The sequence below is a fragment of the Esox lucius genome, chromosome 10, assembly GCF_011004845.1.
Source record: "Esox lucius isolate fEsoLuc1 chromosome 10, fEsoLuc1.pri, whole genome shotgun sequence".
In the NCBI taxonomy this organism is placed as follows: Eukaryota; Metazoa; Chordata; class Actinopteri; order Esociformes; family Esocidae; genus Esox; species Esox lucius.
In genome coordinates, this window is record NC_047578.1 from 2,058,272 (window position 1) to 2,077,133 (window position 18,862).

General features: G+C 43.7%; 1 protein-coding gene across 1 annotated transcript; it reads right to left on the reverse strand.

Annotated features, from left to right (window-relative positions):
• Positions 1–4,181: 4,181 nt before the first annotated feature.
• Positions 4,182–18,850, reverse strand: tmem64 (transmembrane protein 64). The gene is made up of 3 exons (XM_010867703.3): positions 17,290–18,850; positions 6,437–6,592; positions 4,182–5,213 (listed from the first exon to the last, which is right to left on the reverse strand). The coding sequence occupies exons 1-3, from the start codon at positions 18,004–18,006 to the stop codon at positions 5,025–5,027; spliced, it is 1,062 nt and encodes a 353-aa protein (XP_010866005.2). The 5' UTR covers positions 18,007–18,850; the 3' UTR covers positions 4,182–5,024.
• Positions 18,851–18,862: the final 12 nt, after the last annotated feature.

An 18,862-nucleotide genomic window follows, 5' to 3' on the forward strand; every position in this document is an offset into this window, starting at 1 on the left:
GGCAGAACATTAGAACATTTCCTGCTGAGAATTTCTCTTCCCTTTCCATCTGGTCTGGGCAGGACTGTAGGGCCACTGAAATTGTTTGCCGGAACAAGACACGCCAGACCAAATCATAATGGTTCTTATTGGACAGCCACACCAAAGCAGCTGACATTCTCCTAGTCCACAGCCAGCAGACACCACCTGGAGGCTATTCATCAAGGAACACGTCGCAAAATGTTTTGCAATGGATGAATGAAACCATGTTTTCCATTGGCAGGTTCATTTAGAAGGCCTACGGGTTACATTCTGTATTTGTTCTGTTTGTCTGAATAAATAGGATCCAGCACTCAAAGCCTGGATATGCTAACCAAGGGTCACTTCCATCTCTATGCCAAACAATAAGACACTTTAAACCGTAATGTACGCACATGCACGCACACCAGTTATTAGGCTCCTCAATGGTTCGCTCCTACAGACAGTCACATGACCATGGGTTCTCATATAAACCAGGCTGAGGCATTCAGGTGCGGTTTGACGTAATCTTCCAATGATCAAAACGGGTGCCATAAGCAACTTCGGGCCTGGAATGGATTTTGGTGCCAGGCGCACCCCACCCTGGTCAGGGCATGTCCTGCTCGTGGAGGGGAAGTATCAACAGTATCAACTAGCCTGATGGTTAGAGCAAATGTCTGTCAAGTGTCTTTCATTTAACCCTAATTGCTACCCAGGTCTTTATTGTAAAGGAGAATGTGTTCTCAGTTAACTTGGAAAATCAGGGTAAAAAAAAAGACTGAAGTATGGCAAAACTGTCAAGCCAGTCAGCGGCCTGCATACAGGTAAATAACAGAATGGCATCTTGGGAATGAGTCATTGGTCCGGGTTAGGGACGGGATATTGCAGCAGACTACTAAAACCCTGTTTTCAAATAAGTTGGGATGCTGGATAAAATGGAAATAAAAACAGAATGCAAGGATGTGTAAATCATTTTAAATCTATTTTCAATAGAAAGTAGTACAAAGTGAACATATCAAATGTTGAAACCGAGACGTTTTATTGTTTCTTGAAAAATGCATGCCCACTTTGAACTCGATTCCTGCAATACGTTTCAAAAAAGTTGGGACAGAGGCAACAAGACTGGAAAAGTTGTGTAATGCTAAAAAACTAAACCTGGTGGAATGTCACAGCTAATCAGGTCAACTGGCAACAGGTCAGTAATATGATTGGGTATTAAAAGATCATTCCAGAGAGGATGGGTCTGTCAGAAGTGAGGATGGGGAGGGGTTCACCACTCTGTGAAAGACTGCACAGGCAAAGAAAAAAGTTTCTCAATGTGAAATTGCAAAGAGTTTTGGGGATCTCATCATCTATATAAATAGATGATTAAGAGATTAAAAAGACAAATATAATTAAAAGATTCAGAGAATCTAGAGAAATCTCTGTATGTAAGGGACAAGGCCAAAAACCAGTATTGCATGGCCGTGAACTTCAGGCCCTCAGGCGGCAACGCATTAAAAACAGACAATTCTGTAGTGAACATCACTACATGGGCTCAGGAACACTTCAGAAAACCTTTGTCTGTGAACACAGTACGTCGCTGCATCCACAAATGCAAGTTAAAACTGTATCATGTAAAGAAGAAATCATATATAAACAAGATCCAGAAACACAGATGTCTTCTCTGGGCTCAAGCTCATTTAAGATGGACCGAGGCAAAGTGGAAAACTGTCCTGTGGTCTGAGAAATCAAAATTAGAAATTATTTTTGGGAATTATGGGAATCAAGTCCTCCGGACTAAAGAGGAGAGGACCATCCAGCTTCTTATCAGCACACAGTTCAAAAGCCAGCATCTGTGATGGTATGGGGGTGCATTAGTGCACATGGCATGGGTGACTTGCACATCTGTGAAGGCACCATTAATGCTGTGGAATCTGAGCATTAACAATTACAATGTGAATGTCAGTTTCATTGTAGGTCAATGTGCCTACATAATGAGAACAACAGAAACCTCTCTGTTTAGATTATCTCTCTGTAGGTTGCATTCAACTAACCACAGGAATGTTTCACATTGACTATTTGGCATAGGGGTAACTGTCTTGGAAACCTGATCTTTGCTAGGTAGACACACCCTTCAATGTATATATCCGCTTGTAACCAACATTACAGTGAGAAGAGATTGAGGTTGTGTAAGGAAGACCAGGTCCGTAACCTCATGAACAAGACTTTCTAATGCTGCAATAAATAATATAATTTCTCTCTCCCTTGACAAACGGGTATGCTAATTATTACAACCACTATACGAAACGGCCGATTTCTAACAATGCTAAACAATATATACAGGTTGTCTTTTTCAGGGAAAGTCTTTTTCAGGGAAGACCTTGCTTATTTCACCAAGACAATGCCAAACCACATTCTGCACATATTACATCAGCATGGCTCTATAGTACAGTATTTTACTATTTACAATAGTAAGAGTCCGGGTGCTAAACTAGCCTGCCTGCAGTCCAGACCTGTCACCCATTGAAAACTTTTGGTGCATTATGAAATTATAAATACAACAAATGAGACCCGGAACACTTGAGCAGCTGCAATCCTATATCAAGCAAGAATGGGAATACATTTCACTTTCAAAACTACAGCAATTGGTCTCCTCAGTTCCCAAATGCTTACAGAGTATTGTTAAAAGAAGAGGTGATGCAACACAGTGGTAAATATGCCCTTGTCCCAATGTTTTTATTTTTTTTATGTGTTGCTGGCATCAAATTCAAAATGGGCATGTATTTTTCCAAAAACAATAACATTTCTCAGTTTCAACATTTGTTGTCTTTGCACTATTTTCAAGTAAACTTTGGGATGAATGATTTGTACATTATTGCATTCTGTTTTTATTTGCATTTTATGCATCGTCCTAAAATGTTTGGAAACAGGGTTGTACTTCTGTTGTGGAAGTTAGGGTTCTAATCATTAGCCACGTTCTCAGGTTGCTTAAGACCTTTGCACATTACGTGTGTGTGTGTGTAAGTGTGTGTGTATATACACTCACCTAAAGGATTATTACTGTGTTTGACCCCCTTTCACCTTCAGAACTGCCTTAATTCTACGTGGCATTGATTCAACAAGGTGCTGAAAGCATTCTTTAGAAATGTTGGCCCATATTGATAGGATAGCATCTTGCAGTTGATGGAGATTTGTGGGATGCACATCCAGGGCACGAAGCTCCCGTTCCACCACATCCCAAAGATTCTCTATTGGGTTGAGATCTGGTGACTGTGGGGGCCATTTCAGTACAGTGAACTCATTGTCATGTTCAAGAAACCAATTTGAAATGATTTGAGCTTTGTGACATGGTGCATTATCCTGCTGGAAGTAGCCATCAGAGGATGGGTACATGGTGGTCATAAAGGGATGGACATGGTCAGAAACAATGCTCAGGTAGGCTGTGGCATTTAAACGATGCCCAATTGGCACTAAGGGGCCTAAAGTATGCCAAGAAAACATCCCCCACACCATTACACCACCACCACCAGCCTGCACAGTGGTAACAAGTCATGATGGATCCATGTTCTCATTCTGTTTACGCCAAATTCTGACTCTACCATCTGAATGTCTCAACAGAAATCGAGACTCATCAGACCAGGCAACATTCTTCCAGTCTTCAACTGTCCAATTTTGGTGAGCTTGTGCAAATTGTAGCCTCTTTTTCCTATTTGTAGTGGAGATGAGTGGTACCCGGGGGGTCTTCTGCTGTTGTAGCCCATCCGCCTCAAGGTTGTGCGTGTTGTGGCTTCACAAATGCTTTGCTGCATACCTCGGTTGTAACGAGTGGTTATTTCAGTCAACGTTGCTCTTCTATCAGCTTGAATCAGTCGGCCCGTTCTCCTCTGACCTCTAGCATCAACAAGGCATTTTCGCCTTGATGTTTTTCCTTTTCACACCATTCTTTGTAAACCCTAGAAATGGTTGTGCGTGAAAATCCCAGTAACTGAGCAGATTGTGAAATACTCAGACCAGCCTGTCTGGCACCAACAACCATGCCACACTCAAAATTGCTTAAATCACCTTTCTTTCCCATTCTGACATTCAGTTTGGAGTTCAGGAGAGTCTTGACCAGGACCACACCCCTAAATGCATTGAAGCAACTGCCATGTGATTGGTTGATTAGATAATTGCATTAATGAGAAATTGAACAGGTGTTCCTAATAATCCTTTAGGTGAGTGTGTGTGTGTGTGTGTGTGTGTATTAATATATATATACACACACAACAACAAAATAATTGGAATATGCACTGAGGTGTATCTGGAGGCATTGGTTTGAACAAAAAAATACCTTAGAAAGTGGTAGTTGGTACATTCTGTACATACTGTAGTGCCTGACAGCCTCCTGCATCCCTAATGACATCCTATTCCCCTCATAGTGCACTAGATTTAACCAGGGCCTATATGGAAGTACACAGGCTCTGGTGAAGTCGTTGACAATATGTCCTTGATGACTACTCCTGAAACAGAGCTGAATTAAACTGGATCGTACACTAAGTTGTAGTGTCTCTAAAGGTAGAAGAACAAGAAAACAAATGCATTAAAAAAAAAAGTCATTTTAACATACTGTACTGCAAAATCTCTTTCAGGTGACAAGACATCACTTACAAAATTAATTCAACATACATGTTTAGCTTGACAGCCACTTGTGCCAATATCATTCAGACTTGCGTGTCAGTCTTTATGGTGAGCTACGCGGTGTAGGTTGTGGCTAGCTAGGTCCGTGACGACGACAGCCCGGTCAGCAGAAATGCACACAAAAATACATACTTCCATTCAGAAATGCATGTTTTCAAGCTATTCTGCCCATGGGACGTCTTCCACACACCTGACGTCCCTCGGCTATGACAAAAGCCCCACAGATTACCATGCTTAGCATTCAGGAGGTTCTCCCCAGTCACTATATACCGAGGAAGGCGTCCACCTCAGGTATCAGAACTGCTGGCCAATCAGCGAAGGGCTCCAGTTCGATCCAACTCGCTTACGTCCAATTGGGTTCAGGACAGTCAGACGATGTTAACGATCCCCCCGCCGGCCGACGCCCTTTTGCTGCAGTAGGTGAAGCCACTCTGACTGGTGGAGGAGCCATTCACGTGTGACGTCTTCAGTTCCATCTGGCAAGCAGCGATGGCGGCGTTGAGCTCCATCTGGGCCCGGTGGACCACGTAGAACATCAGGCCGATACTGATGACGATCTGAGAGGGGAGGTGCGGAAACACACGGCTTAGTTCTGTGACGTCTGTGTAATGAAATCACATGGAACTGAACTGGCTGGAACCAAGGAGTGACTGGCCTCCAAGGCCTGGACGTTCTGATGATTTCAACGAGGGGACAAGACAACGGTCATCCTTGGTATGGCCTGGTTAGGGAACTTGGTTATCCTAAAACCCACAGGGCTTCACCTTAAGCAGCATTGGGTCCACAGACTCATCTAGAAAAGGTTCAGAAGACTGGGGCAAAAATAGTCAATGACTGAAGAGGTTTTGTAATTACAAACTCATGTCCCAGATGAGAAAGTATTTTGTTGCTCTGATGTGTATTTGAGAGAGAAAAAACCCTAATGCCTCTATTGAAGCATTTCTAAAATTGCTTCAACCAGCCAGTGGTAAGTATGCACACATTAAACTAACAACTGTTAACATGAAAATGACCAAATCCCAGTGGACTGATGAATTTAAAACCATGTGGCTGAGAAGGAATAGCAACCAGGGAACAGCAACCAGGTCTGCCAACAGATGGCAGGCAAACAGACGGCACCTTGAGAAATTATAAATTAAAGTAGACAAGATGACAATACATCAAGACTTAAATGTCAGCACTTGCCGTTTGCTAAATGCAAAAAATGTATGAGCATACCATTGTAAGCAACTCTGGATAAAAGTTCTGCTAAATTACTCAGATGTAAATGTAAGCACAGGTGAAGCCTTTGTCAGACGATATTGTTGCTATAATTAAGTGTCAGAAGATATCGCTGCTATTATGAAATATGCAACACACATCAGTAGCAGTGGATTGTGTCGCTGTTGGACACCTGTGTACGGTTCAAACAGGGCAGGGTTACGCCCACCCAGTTGATTTTCCTTGGCACTCTCTGCAATACGCACAGGCGTTGTTCACTTGAAAAGATTGTGAACAATGAATATCCAAGTATATTTTTTTCTTCAAACGTTAAAACAAAAAGAAATGCAATTTCACAATGCAGAAAGCCGAGGGTTTGTACCCAGACAGATCTGTAACCAGACTAAGGCTGAACTAGCCTAACATACGGCAGCAAATATGACTGTTCTTTCTCTATTACAAGCGCTAACTATTTGAATCTGTCGTACTCAAGTCAAAATATCTGCTAATAAAAGCCATACTTTGCCTCTGTCCAGTACATGCTGAACCACTAAACACTGACAGCGTGTCCCTGTCTCACCTGCAGACTGAAGACAAAGTAGCCGCTGACACTCTGCTCCGCGATGACGTCCTCCATGCTCCTCAGTGTGGTGCCCAGATAGGAGTTGAGGAGCTGTGTGGGTAGCAGGCCCGCGGACGACGCCACCAGGTAGTTGGGTAACGACACATCCGTGATCTGAGAGAAATCGGGGAGAGGCGAGGAAGCTCAAACTTAGCCAGAACGGCCCATATGGCATGAAAGATAAAGGTTAGCCAGAATGGCCCATAGGACAGCAGCCCATCTGCTGGGTTCTACGAACTGTGTCACATCGATTAGGCCCAAATGTAAAATATGACATCTGTTGCCTGGGGATACATTGGTTTCTAAATAATAATTGTTAGCGGTGCCATTACCAAGATAAAAACATATTTTGGCTGCCATTCCATGGAAACGTACGCAATCACAGCTAGCTTGGCACCGTGCTTCGAGATCTCTTGATTACTTAACGTATAACTGCCCTGGATGTAAACACGTTTCCATCATCTCATGAACGATGACTGTAGCCTCCTTGGACGTCTGTCTAGTCTGTTATGTCAGCGTTATCCCCTGGCCGAGCAGAAACCAGCAGAGAGACGGGAAGGGGGTTGGGAGAGGGACACAAACACGTCCACAGGCTGCTACATAGGCCCACTGTAGAGATATTTCTGGCATTTCTCCTTGAACGGGCTGAACTCAGGGACCGGCCCACAGTGCGTAAACAGCGAGTCCGTCCTGAACGCAGAGCTCTGACGTCCCTTTCATGAGACTCTGCCGGCCGTGAATGAAACACTGCAGCAGATATAAAGCGCTTTGTGTGGATACTCAGCAGCTGTTTTGGCCGCGTCCCAAATGGAACACTCGTCCGGGTCTGTGGTGAAAAGAGCTGCGCGTGGTAGGGGGCGTGGTTTGGGACATGGTCTGTGGGTGGCGTAGGACCTGGATAGAGGCTATTTGAGACGACAGAGAATCCAAACAGCTTCTGTAATATTGACAGGCAGAATAGATAATATTCAATCAAACGCTAAATCCCAGCGATAGATCGGTTCTCCCAGTTCTCTCACCTATGTGGCTCAAAGTCAGAAGACACAACCAAACGGACCTCTGTGGATCTACAAAGCATAACTCTTACAACAGCTATTCTTGTAGATCAAGACAAGCAGTACATTCAACTGCACATAAACTGGGACATATTGCATTTTCTTTAGAGAGCGGATGGGCACATGAAGGTTAACTGATGTCTGGCATGGTTTCATTTTGAAACCACAAACCCATTGTGACTGAACAGGGACACTTCACTGAGGAAACATCTTTCCTGTTGGAGTCACAAGATTCATTTTACCTTTGCTTTACCGTTCAATTCCAACCAAAGGTTTCTGCCTCTTATTGGCAACCTGTTTCCTATATAGTGTTATTTCTAGTGTTAGTAACAGCTTATGGTCCTGGTCAAAATAAATGCACTAAATAGGGAATATGGTACCATTTGGGACGATTCATATTACTGTAATGTGATACAGTTCTATCCTGAATATGTACTTTGCCCTCAATAACGTTTTTTTTTTTTTTTTGCTTAAGCATGCAGACTGTGGCGTTTTTGGTTACCTATAGCCTATAAGGCAATGCTCCAGAGCTGGCTACTTCAGCAGAAAATAGAGCCCAGCTGAGTGCCTGGTCAGGGGCACAGTGAAATGAAGCCTCCCCTCGGCTACAGCATGTGCTTAGTCAAGGACAAACGGCCACACCAGAGACCTAACACACAATAATGCCACAGGCTCACGGCCACAAACAATATCCCAGGCACTCACTGCAACTGCTCCCAGCTCTGTAATCACAGACATGGAATACTAGACAGGCTGGAGACACTGGCCCCTACACAACAGAATGGAGAAATCTTTCAGCCATCTTACATGGGACCGGTTCTAAAACTGGAACAATAGGAACACATGGTAGAAATGGCATATAGTCTTCATAGAAACTACAGTGGTTAAAAAGATGGTATAGGACAACCAAAGTAAAAAATAAAAGGAGAACAATTCTTTAAAACACCAATTTTCAATTCTTGATGTATTTTATTATTATAATAATAAACATGAAACTAAATATATGGGAACACTGTACAGGCTTCTCAAACTCAACCTTGGACCTTGAAGCCAGTTTGACTCACCAGGTGAACGCAATTACTGATGAAACAGAACAGAAAACCAGCATGCTCCTGACCTGGAATGGGAACATAAAACCAGCATGCTCCTGACCTGGAATGGGAACAGAAAACCAGCATGCTCCTGACCTGGAATGGGAACAGAAAACCAGCATGCTCCTGACCTGACATGGGAACAGAAAACCAGCATGCTCCTGACCTGGAATGGGAACAGAAAACCAGCATGCTCCTGACCTGGAATGGGAACAGTTGAGTAGCGGTGGTAAAGGCTACACTTTCACTATTTGTATTCTTTGAGTATATTCCTTTTCCACCTTTGGTTTGGATCACAGCAGTAAGTCTGTTTGCATATGTCTCCATCAACCTAACCGACCTGGATTTTGCCATTTTATTCCACTCTTCTCTACAGAAGAATTTTAGCTTCATGAAAATTTGAGGGGCTCTCCACAGATTTGATAGGTTTGAGGTCCAGGCTCTCACTTCCTCTCAACAAGCCCATGTAAAAGCACATGGAGAGAACACAGTATTATCTATGATAAGCCATTGTGTTCCTCTACACTGGGCACCTCACAAACTACAGGATGTGGCATAACTTCCCCACCAGCCAAAGTGTGGCCCAAAATAGAAATCCCTCTTCCAAGGCTAGGCCTCAGTCCAATGACCACAAGGCCAGAAACAAGATCAAAGTGCCACATATTCAAAGACATTTCCATGAGACCCATCTCCACACCTTGAACTAACACAGGGCCTCCAGTTAAGGGTCGGACATAATAAAGGGCTGGGCAGCACCAGGGCCTCACGGTGTCTTCACAAGCAGTTTCCCACCAGCACCATTCAAAGAGACAAACCCACAATACAAAGGTTCAAGCCCTTCCGATTCAACCTCTTCTAAAGGAGACAATTCATTCTCAACCAAATATAACAGGCCGCTGTGCTCCCACAAGAACATATTTTTTTTCCCCCCTTTCAGCAATGACAACCAAGTGGTATGTATGGGCTGAACCAGTTCTGTCCAACTTTAACTCTTACACCGAAACCAGACCAGAGATGCCGCGAGAGTGCACTGTCAACGTGGTTTTCGGGGTGCTGTACTGGAAATGTGGGGAGACAAATGGCTACAAACGTTGGTGAAGCAACAGAAGAGGTTCTCTCTGGTTTTACTTGTAAACAACCACACACCAGAGCAATAAAGGGGTCGTTTCCAAAAGTCTGTGGTGACCATTTCCAGTCTAGTTTGATCCTTTGGCTCTAAGGATTTAAAAGCCTGAAAAGTGCCATGGTCGCGAATTAAGTTTTATGTCAACCCAAACTCATCTGCAAGCATTGCAGCCATCGCAAAACCTCTGTGCCGAATAACAACATATTGCTGAAGGCAATTTATTTTACCTACTTGAGTAAAAAACAAATAGAAATATGGTAAAACAATGGTCATGAAAATGTTTGTAAATGTTAAGGGTAACAGGTAACAGGTGTCTGTTGGTAAATTAGATTTTCAGGCATTAAATTTGTAACATTTGTATTTTATTTATAACACGCAGGCACACACCCTGGTGTAGGATTCTGTTGTATAAATTGGGTCTATTTACACACATTGATAAAGGTTAGCAACTACCAAAGGTTTGCTCTGTCTAGCCAACAAACCATCTCATCTTCCTTCATAAGTACTGTTTTTGTCAGGTTCTGGTTCTAGACTACACAAATTGTATCTCTTACTAAAAATTGTCTGGAAGATCAGATACTACCATTATTTTACTAGGTTTGGTTTTTGCATGTTCTAAGCTCCCAAACAAGATGATAATTTGTCTACAGACCAGTTGAAGTGCATTTCATAGTAATATACAAAGCACAAAAAAAAAAAAAAAAATATATATATATATATATCACGCCTCATGAACTATGTAAAATAAATTATAATAATATACCTGGATTTGTCACGAATCCAACACTGTATATTGCCCATAGAACATAATTCCCACTGTGAAGCATCACGTTATGGAAATGTCTGGCAGGCTCAGGGAATGGAGTCACTTAATGATAAAAGGGAAAGTATTGGAGCAACGCAGTGTGGGAAAAGTCCACTTTATTTGGAAACGTTGCAAATCAAGATAACCACTAATTATTTCAATTTTAATAAGTCTTATTCAGTTGGCTCGGAGGGACAAATCAAAACAAAGGGTCTTTAGGTTGTTCTGAAGTCACATTGTTGCTTTTACCTTTTTATACCCCTCCATATTAGTTCCCAAAATAATGTCTTTTGCTCAAGATGAATGCAAGAAAACAAGTCGTCACACAAACATGAAAATGAGATCGCTACAGTGTCATGGCAACCATGGCTCTAGGTCAAAGTTAACAGACCTCCTGATCTGAGCTACCATTCGTTTCTGTTCTGCCCCAAATGGAAGGAAAACCAGAGACACAAGCAACTTCACCTTTAAGCGGTCTGTAGCTATGCCATAGATAAGATGTTCTGAGGCCTGGCGTAGTTGGTTCTGGCCACAATCACGTCTAAGAACAAGGCTTGCTGACCAAGGTCTTTGCCTATACTTGGCTTCAGTGAACAGTCTGAAGCAGATTTGGGCCTAATCTAACACAGTCCATTTATTACACTGGATTTTGCACAGCGGTGAAGCAGGATTCTAATCAAACTGAATACAATACAGATGCCTGTTTCTGTTCATTATGCACTTCATTCAAACCTACTTCCTTAGAAAAAGCTGTCCTCTACAACAGGAGAAAGATAACGTATAAGTAATTACAACTTTCAGCATGACGAGTCAACGACCCATATTGCTCAGACAAAACTACAGTGGAGTGGCTAAGAAATAAAAATGTAAATGTCCACAAATAGGCCAGTCAAAGCCTCAAACTAAACCCAATCAACAATTTGTGGTACAACTAGAAGATTACTGTCCATCGACGCTTCCCAAGGAACTTGGCAGAGCTTAAACAGTTTTGTACAAAATGGTCAACTATTACTAAACCTAGGTGTGCAAAGTTCATATGGATCTTTTCCAACAGACCAACAGCTGTAATTCCTGCTACCACCAAGTATTACCTCAGGGGGGTGAAGACTATGACAGACAGAGAGATCACCATGGACAAGGAGGTTTAGTTTGAAGTGCGGATCTTCATTATATTGTGTTAAGACTATTAGAATCCATCTGCTTAGTCAACCGAATTACAGAATTAGCAGATACCTCTGAGGAGCAGCTTCTACAGGGGAAATCTGAATGTCATTTGAAAGTCTCAGATAGCTCAGAGCCCGGGATCAGACTTTTATCTAACAGGCTTACGTGGGCTGAGCGGCACCAGAAATTAACTCAGTCTTGAATGCATTGTGCCCTTTAATGTAGAGCTTCAATGTAAGCAAAACGTTCCTCTTTGTGATATGTTTTTGGTGTTGCTTTATTTCAAGGTTTTTATATATATTTATGTATCATATATAAGAATGTGTATTCATACGTACTGTCCATTAAAATAAATACAATTTTAGGTAATCATCTTTGGGCCCCTAAAGCTAAAACATAAATGTTGAGTAGATTTACAAAATGACACTGAATTAACATCAAGCCAAGTCAGACAGGTAAAAGTCATTGGGGAGGAGGAAATGGAGACCTGGATACCACACACTCCCAGAACAATCTGAAAATATGTAGATTCATTCAAAATAGCAACATATGGGCCCTGGTCAAACATAGTGTAGTACATGGGTAATGGTACACATTTTCATTCTCAGTCAGGCCTAGAAACCACAGAACAGCATAACGCTCCAAGCTGCAAGCATTCTTTCTGCATGTTAAATGGGCCATATGTTAGATGTTTACCTTACTACTAGCATAAATAGAAGCACACATGACCAGAAGACATCTGCAGCTAATGTTTTAAGTTAATGTTTCAAATACAATTTCTGTCCATAATTGCTGAATGCCCGAGATACTCACCATTTAAACTTTTTTTGCCAGTAAGGCTATCGGTTTGCATTGACTTGTAATCTCATCATACTGGCTTTAGACACAAGCAATTCTGTCTCCTCCAACCTAAAGCACTCTGGACTACCTAATACTGCTGTGGTCTCGATCGTTAAGGGAAGATGCAGATGACATGTCATGTTATCATTTAGACCCAGTCCTGAAACGTTAGTGGCAGGATTCTACACAGCACCTCTTCAACCTGCTTTCTGCCAGGCTTGAGAACATACAGTCCTGTGTGACAATGAACAGCACTGTTGTGGGGGAACTTGAATAAACACTGTCGTTTTCACCTAATAACACTATTGACAATCATAGAATATACAGTACGATTAGCCTACTTGCAGGCCTACCTAAATGAAGTACACTACATTTGGCAACAGTGCAACTGGCTTAGTCGTAAGCCAATCAATCACAAAGGCGACTAGTGTTGGCCTGGGTATTTGGAATTGACTTGAAAGGATTGTACTAATGACTAGTCCACTTAGTGTTTTCAGTTCCAAATGGCATAAGACCATATGCACAGGGCCTTCGGAAGTATTCAGAATCTGCACCATCTTCAGACTGTCATCTTACAGACTACAATTGATTAAACGTATGTTTTCCATCAATCACACAATATCCCATAATGGCAAAGCAAAAACAACTTGATTTTAAAACAGTTTCAATACACTGAAAATGAAGAACTGAAATATCTCATGTACTTAAGTATTCAGCCTGAAGAACTCACATGACCATGAGGTAAAAGATTCCTTGGTTTGATAAGAATAAAATCAAACTATTAGGCCTGAATGCCAACCCCTATGACTTGTGAAAACAAGGTACCATCACCTGGCTAATAACATTCCTGCGGGGAAGCATGGTGGTTGGAGCATCAGGCTATGGGGATGCTTCTCAGCAGCTGGGTCTGAGAGACTGGTCAGGACTGAGGGAAGGATGAACGGAGCAAAATACAGAGAGGTCTGTTAAGAAAACCCAATCCAGAGCACACAGGACTTTAGACTGGAGTGAATACTTTTTCAGCTTGAGAACAACCCAAAGCACACAGCCAAGACAAAGCTGTAGTGGCTTTGGGACAATTCTGTGAATATCCTTGAGTGGCTCAGTCAAAGCCCGGACTTGAACCCCACTGAAAATGTGGGGGGACCTGAATGTTACAGTTCATCGACACTCCCCATCCAATCTCACAGAGCTTGAGAGTATGAACTCCCATGGGGAACCATGTTGGGAATATATATACACTCACTACTGTTAGTCACTCTGGATAAGGACGTCAGCCAAAATGACTCAAATGTAAATGTTAGTAGGCGAGAAACTGCCCAGATCCTGTTGTGCAAAGGCTTCTTAGGTATGGTAGAGGCATACCTAAGAAGACTCCAAGCTGTGATCGCTGCCAAAGGCCCCACCTGCCACCTGAATTTTAAAAAAAGTTTCACAATCCAATAAACCCATTGAATATAAACGGAAACTGAAAAACAAAGAAAGATGTGTACAATAAAATCAAGGGAGTGCTATGAGCACATCTTACTGTCTGACACTGTAGTGATTTCAGCCGTGGATGACATTTACATAGCTTCAGGTAAAACGCAGATGGCATCAGTTTCACCTTTTAGACTGCAGTGATACAATTATAGGAAAAACCCGATGCCAAGTCAGCACTCACCTTAGACCAAAACATTTAGTGAAGGGAAGAAATGTAAGGCGCTATTGCGATTGGACCATATAAGGCTTGGTAAATAATATAACAACACACACCACAACAAATCCCTTTCAACCAGCCAGCTCACAACCACACAACACGGGCTGTCTGGAAAATCAGTGTGTCTATGCGCATCTCTGTTGATCAGAACTAGATGATTATCATCACTGTTAACTAGTCCATCTGGTTTGTCAAGAACTGCAGTTGTCGGGCTACTTACTTAGTAGCAGGTGTTCTGATGTATATCTGTATGGTGAAAAGGACATGTTTGTTTGGAATATTACCGTAACTAAGAAGTTTGGATGATGCAAACAACAAACTTTGCCCCACCTTCTAACAACACTGGCATATGTACTGCAACTTTGTTTGAAACCACACTGTGAGACGCGCCGAAACTTCTTCTCATCTACAAAAACTAACCAACACCAAACGGTACCATAAAGCAGATTCCTCCTTACACAGTTGAGGCACAACCCAGGATCAATGTGGCAAGGCAGTGGTCATGCTGATACCAGCATATTCCTGATATGATCCTTTTATGACATCTTGCACAGATAAATGGCAAAAGGAAGGTTTATATTGTAGGCAATATAAAATAATATTCCCCATTTGAATTTAAACCTCATGCCAAATGTGATTTTCTTGAAATTACACCCAAAGTCACTTTATTTTAATGTAGTAGTAGGACCCAACCAAAACAGCAAATTCTTGTGAAAACATCTGAATACCTCGAAGATCCCTGCACTTAAGGAATTCTAGAAATTTGGGAACTTCAAGCATACATATTAATTTAAAGGTCAACGGTTACTTAATTACAGATGCACACCAGCACCCCTGTCCATCCATCTGGGATAATTCAGGGGGCTGGGGAGAAAAAGAAAGGATTCCGTTGATAGATGTGAGTAATCATGGTTGATTAATTATTCAGAGCCTGGATGTCAAGGGTGAGTTCAGTTAACCACTGCGGGAAGAACTGCACGTCTGTGGTGTGGAGGGAGAGAGAGGCCTTGTCTGTCCCAAATGCCACCCCAATCCATAGAACCCCTAGGGTGACGTGGTGTAGGTCTAGGGTGGTGTAGGTCTAGGGTGGTGTAGGTCTAGGGTGGTGTAGGTCTAGAGTGTTGACACGGTCTAGGGTGGTGTAGGTCTAGAGTGTTGACACGGTCTAGGGTGGTGTAAGTCTAGAGTGTTGACACGGTCTAGGGTGGTGTAGGTCTAGAGTGTTGACACGGTCTAGGGTGGTGTAGGTCTAGAGTGTTGACACGGTCTAGGGTGGTGTAAGTCTAGAGTGTTGACACGGTCTAGGGTGGTGTAGGTCTAGAGTGTTGACACGGTCTAGGGTGGTGTAGGTCTAGAGTGTTGACACGGTCTAGGGTGGTGTAGGTCTAGAGTGTTGACACGGTCTAGGGTGGTGTAGGTCTAGAGTGTTGACACGGTCTAGGGTGGTGTAGGTCTAGAGTGTTGACACGGTCTAGGGTGGTGTAGGTCTAGAGTGTTGACACGGTCTAGGGTGGTGTAAGTCTAGAGTGTTGACACGGTCTAGGGTGGTGTAGGTCTAGAGTGTTGACACGGTCTAGGGTGGTGTAGGTCTAGAGTGTTGACACGGTCTAGGGTGGTGTAGGTCTAGAGTGTTGACACGGTCTAGGGTGGTGTAGGTCTAGAGTGTTGACACGGTCTAGGGTGGTGTAGGTCTAGAGTGTTGACACGGTCTAGGGTGGTGTAGGTCTAGAGTGTTGACACGGTCTAGGGTGGTGTAGGTCTAGAGTGTTGACACGGTCTAGGGTGGTGTAAGTCTAGAGTGTTGACACGGTCTAGGGTGGTGTAGGTCTAGAGTGTTGACACGGTCTAGGGTGGTGTAAGTCTAGAGTGTTGACACGGTCTAGGGTGGTGTAGGTCTAGAGTGTTGACACGGTCTAGGGTGGTGTAGGTCTAGAGTGTTGACACGGTCTAGGGTGGTGTAGGTCTAGAGTGTTGACACGGTCTAGGGTGGTGTAGGTCTAGAGTGTTGACACGGTCTAGGGTGGTGTAGGTCTAGAGTGTTGACACGGTCTAGGGTGGTGTAGGTCTAGAGTGTTGACACGGTCTAGGGTGGTGTAGGTCTAGAGTGTTGACACGGTCTAGGGTGGTGTAGGTCTAGAGTGTTGAAACGGTCTAGGGTGGTGTAGGTCTAGAGTGTTGACACGGTCTAGGGTGGTGTAGGTCTAGAGTGTTGACACGGTCTAGGGTGGTGTAGGTCTAGAGTGTTGACACGGTCTAGGGTGGTGTAGGTCTAGAGTGTTAGGATAGTACATGTCATTAATGCCATTGAAACATGTGTTTCAAAGGCGATGGTGGTCACTAGCGTTTCAGCCAAAGTGAACACCAGAGGAAAAAGGGTCCTTGGCACAAAGAATTCTCAGTAAGGCGGTCCTAGTGAGCGATGATTACAGTCCAAGCAGCAGACACACACACACTCTCTTTAAAGTTTGTGTAAACACTAGCCACAAATATTGCTGCTGGGGAAGTGGTATGAAGGCTTGCCTGTATGAGGATATGTGGAAAGTTTTTAAATCTGACCGGCAAACAGGAATGACTATAAAATGACTTGCCCTTGCTGTCCTTTGGACAGCCACTATGCACTGGCAAGACAGAGATAAACGGACGAGGTGCAGCTCTACATGTCTTCCGTTCAGCCTATCATGCGATAGCCGCTCGCAGAGTTAATTAACTGTTCTGACCAGGCCTCAGCTAGGCCTTGTTAGAATCCTGTCATGGAGTAACCATGGTAACAGTGAGGCTGATGTATTGGTAAGGGCTGGGTTATTTCTGGAACTGTCCTTAATCTTCAGCCAGCAATCAGCCATGTTTGTCAAGAATAAGGTTGGGATATCTTAAATTGGGTCCGAATTGGGTTTGTTCCAGGCCTGGTCAGACACACCTGGAACAAAACCCTGCACATCCACCAGGCCCTCAGAGACAAAGACATTTACAATGACAGCATCAAGAACTAAAGGTAACATGCAAGAATTGAAAAACATCCAACAATACTCACTGAAAAAACTGCATTCTGGAGTCCAAAAGGTATGGGCGTGAGTCTCGCCAAGGCCACAACTTTCAGTCCGCTGCCCCCCTCCACAACCCGTATGACGGCACCCAGCTGTTCAGAGTTCCCCACTCTGCTGACCACCCAGTCAGTCAGCAATCTCTTACACACCAGGTGAGCTACAAAGGTCCCTATTAAAACCCCCACCATGACTAGTCCCATTCCCAGCACAAACCCATAGAGGTACCCCGCTGCCACGTTGAGAACAATGTACCCCCAGCCGAACGGAAAGGACACTACTATCAGCCCCACTATGAACAGCAACGCTCCAGCAACGCCGTCCAGGCTCTCCACCCAGAGCAGAAGGTCCTTGAGGTACTGTCGCACCAGGGCAACAGAGGAGAAGCACACAGCCGTCAGAATGCACGCCAAAAGGGCACTCTTAAAGCAACAGGTGGTAATACAACACGGGTTACGGAAGTCGCCGTTAGCGGTGCCGGTGAATGACACTCCGGAGTCACTGATGCTCTCCAGGTCTCCGTCAGACTTGCCGACGGCGCCCCCTCTCTCGTCGAAGGCGTTGCATATCAGAAGGTCTAATTTATCGCAGTCGTCGGTGGAGGATCTCTGCAGCCAGCGGTTCAGCTGGATCTGTCCTTTGGCCGCAGCGTGTTTCAGGACTTTTATGAACACCTGCAGGGACGGTTGCGACCCAGCGCTCCACATGGTTGTCCTACAATGATGTCTCGGGATGGTTCCCAATCGAACTGATTGTCAGCTTGACGATAGGCGTCTTTACTCGAATACGATCGTTTCCCTTGTAAAAACGACAAGGCTCGTACTTAAACAATGTCAACTGTAAATTATTATTAGGGTCACACGTGCTGACAGTTTGTGCTGATAGGATATTGGTGGCTTCTTTGCTAATGACCCACAGTTCTGTTTCAGCACACAAGACAATTGCTTACTTTGGCTTCCAAGGGAAATTCTTCCAATCTGTGTAGTCATTATAGAAATGAGTATCCAGCGTGCGAGGTATTTATCTTGGATACGCCAATTGGGAAACATGCCAGGTCAATGACTTATGAACAGCGTCTTCACGTCGCGTCCAGTCAGATGTAAACGCCATACTTACATCAATTGTCATCACAAAATCAATGTGTTGAAAGCGTCGATCGATTAAAATGTCACGGCGGGTGGAAGGGCAATAACAAATTGCCAGAAAGTATCGGTAGTCTTAAGTTGGTGTCTACGATTAGTTCAGATACGAAACGGTCAGAAGTCAAATCCCTGCAGGTCCAAACAGTCCGACTCCTTGGTTCAGTTAAACATAAAACGTTGCAGTGGTGGCTACTCCACTTGGGCTAGCTGATGCGTGCCCAAAGTCCAGTAAATCGCTCAAACGCGTGGGTCAACAAAAGCTAACGTTTTTCTATTCCCCGGGCGATGTGACAACGAGAGTCTGTTAGACGTCTTGTTTTCAAAGGCAGCTGCGCCTCGGTTCTTGCTTTGCCCACAATAGTAAACGCTGTTGACGCTAAACGGTATTCATACCAGAGCCAGTGTTCTGTTTGTTTCCCAG

Excerpts from the sequence above, each read along its gene's own strand:
- tmem64 (XM_010867703.3), bottom strand. The coding sequence starts at position 18,006 with ATGTGGAGCGCTGGGTCGCAACCGTCCCTGCAGGTGTTCATAAAAGTC. Across the intron at positions 6,593-17,289 it reads TCCAGAATGCAGTTTTTTCA|ATCACGGATGTGTCGTTACC; the intron begins GTGAGTATTGTT and ends GATTTCTCTCAG. Across the intron at positions 5,214-6,436 it reads ACTTTGTCTTCAGTCTGCAG|ATCGTCATCAGTATCGGCCT; the intron begins GTGAGACAGGGA and ends CTCCCCTCTCAG.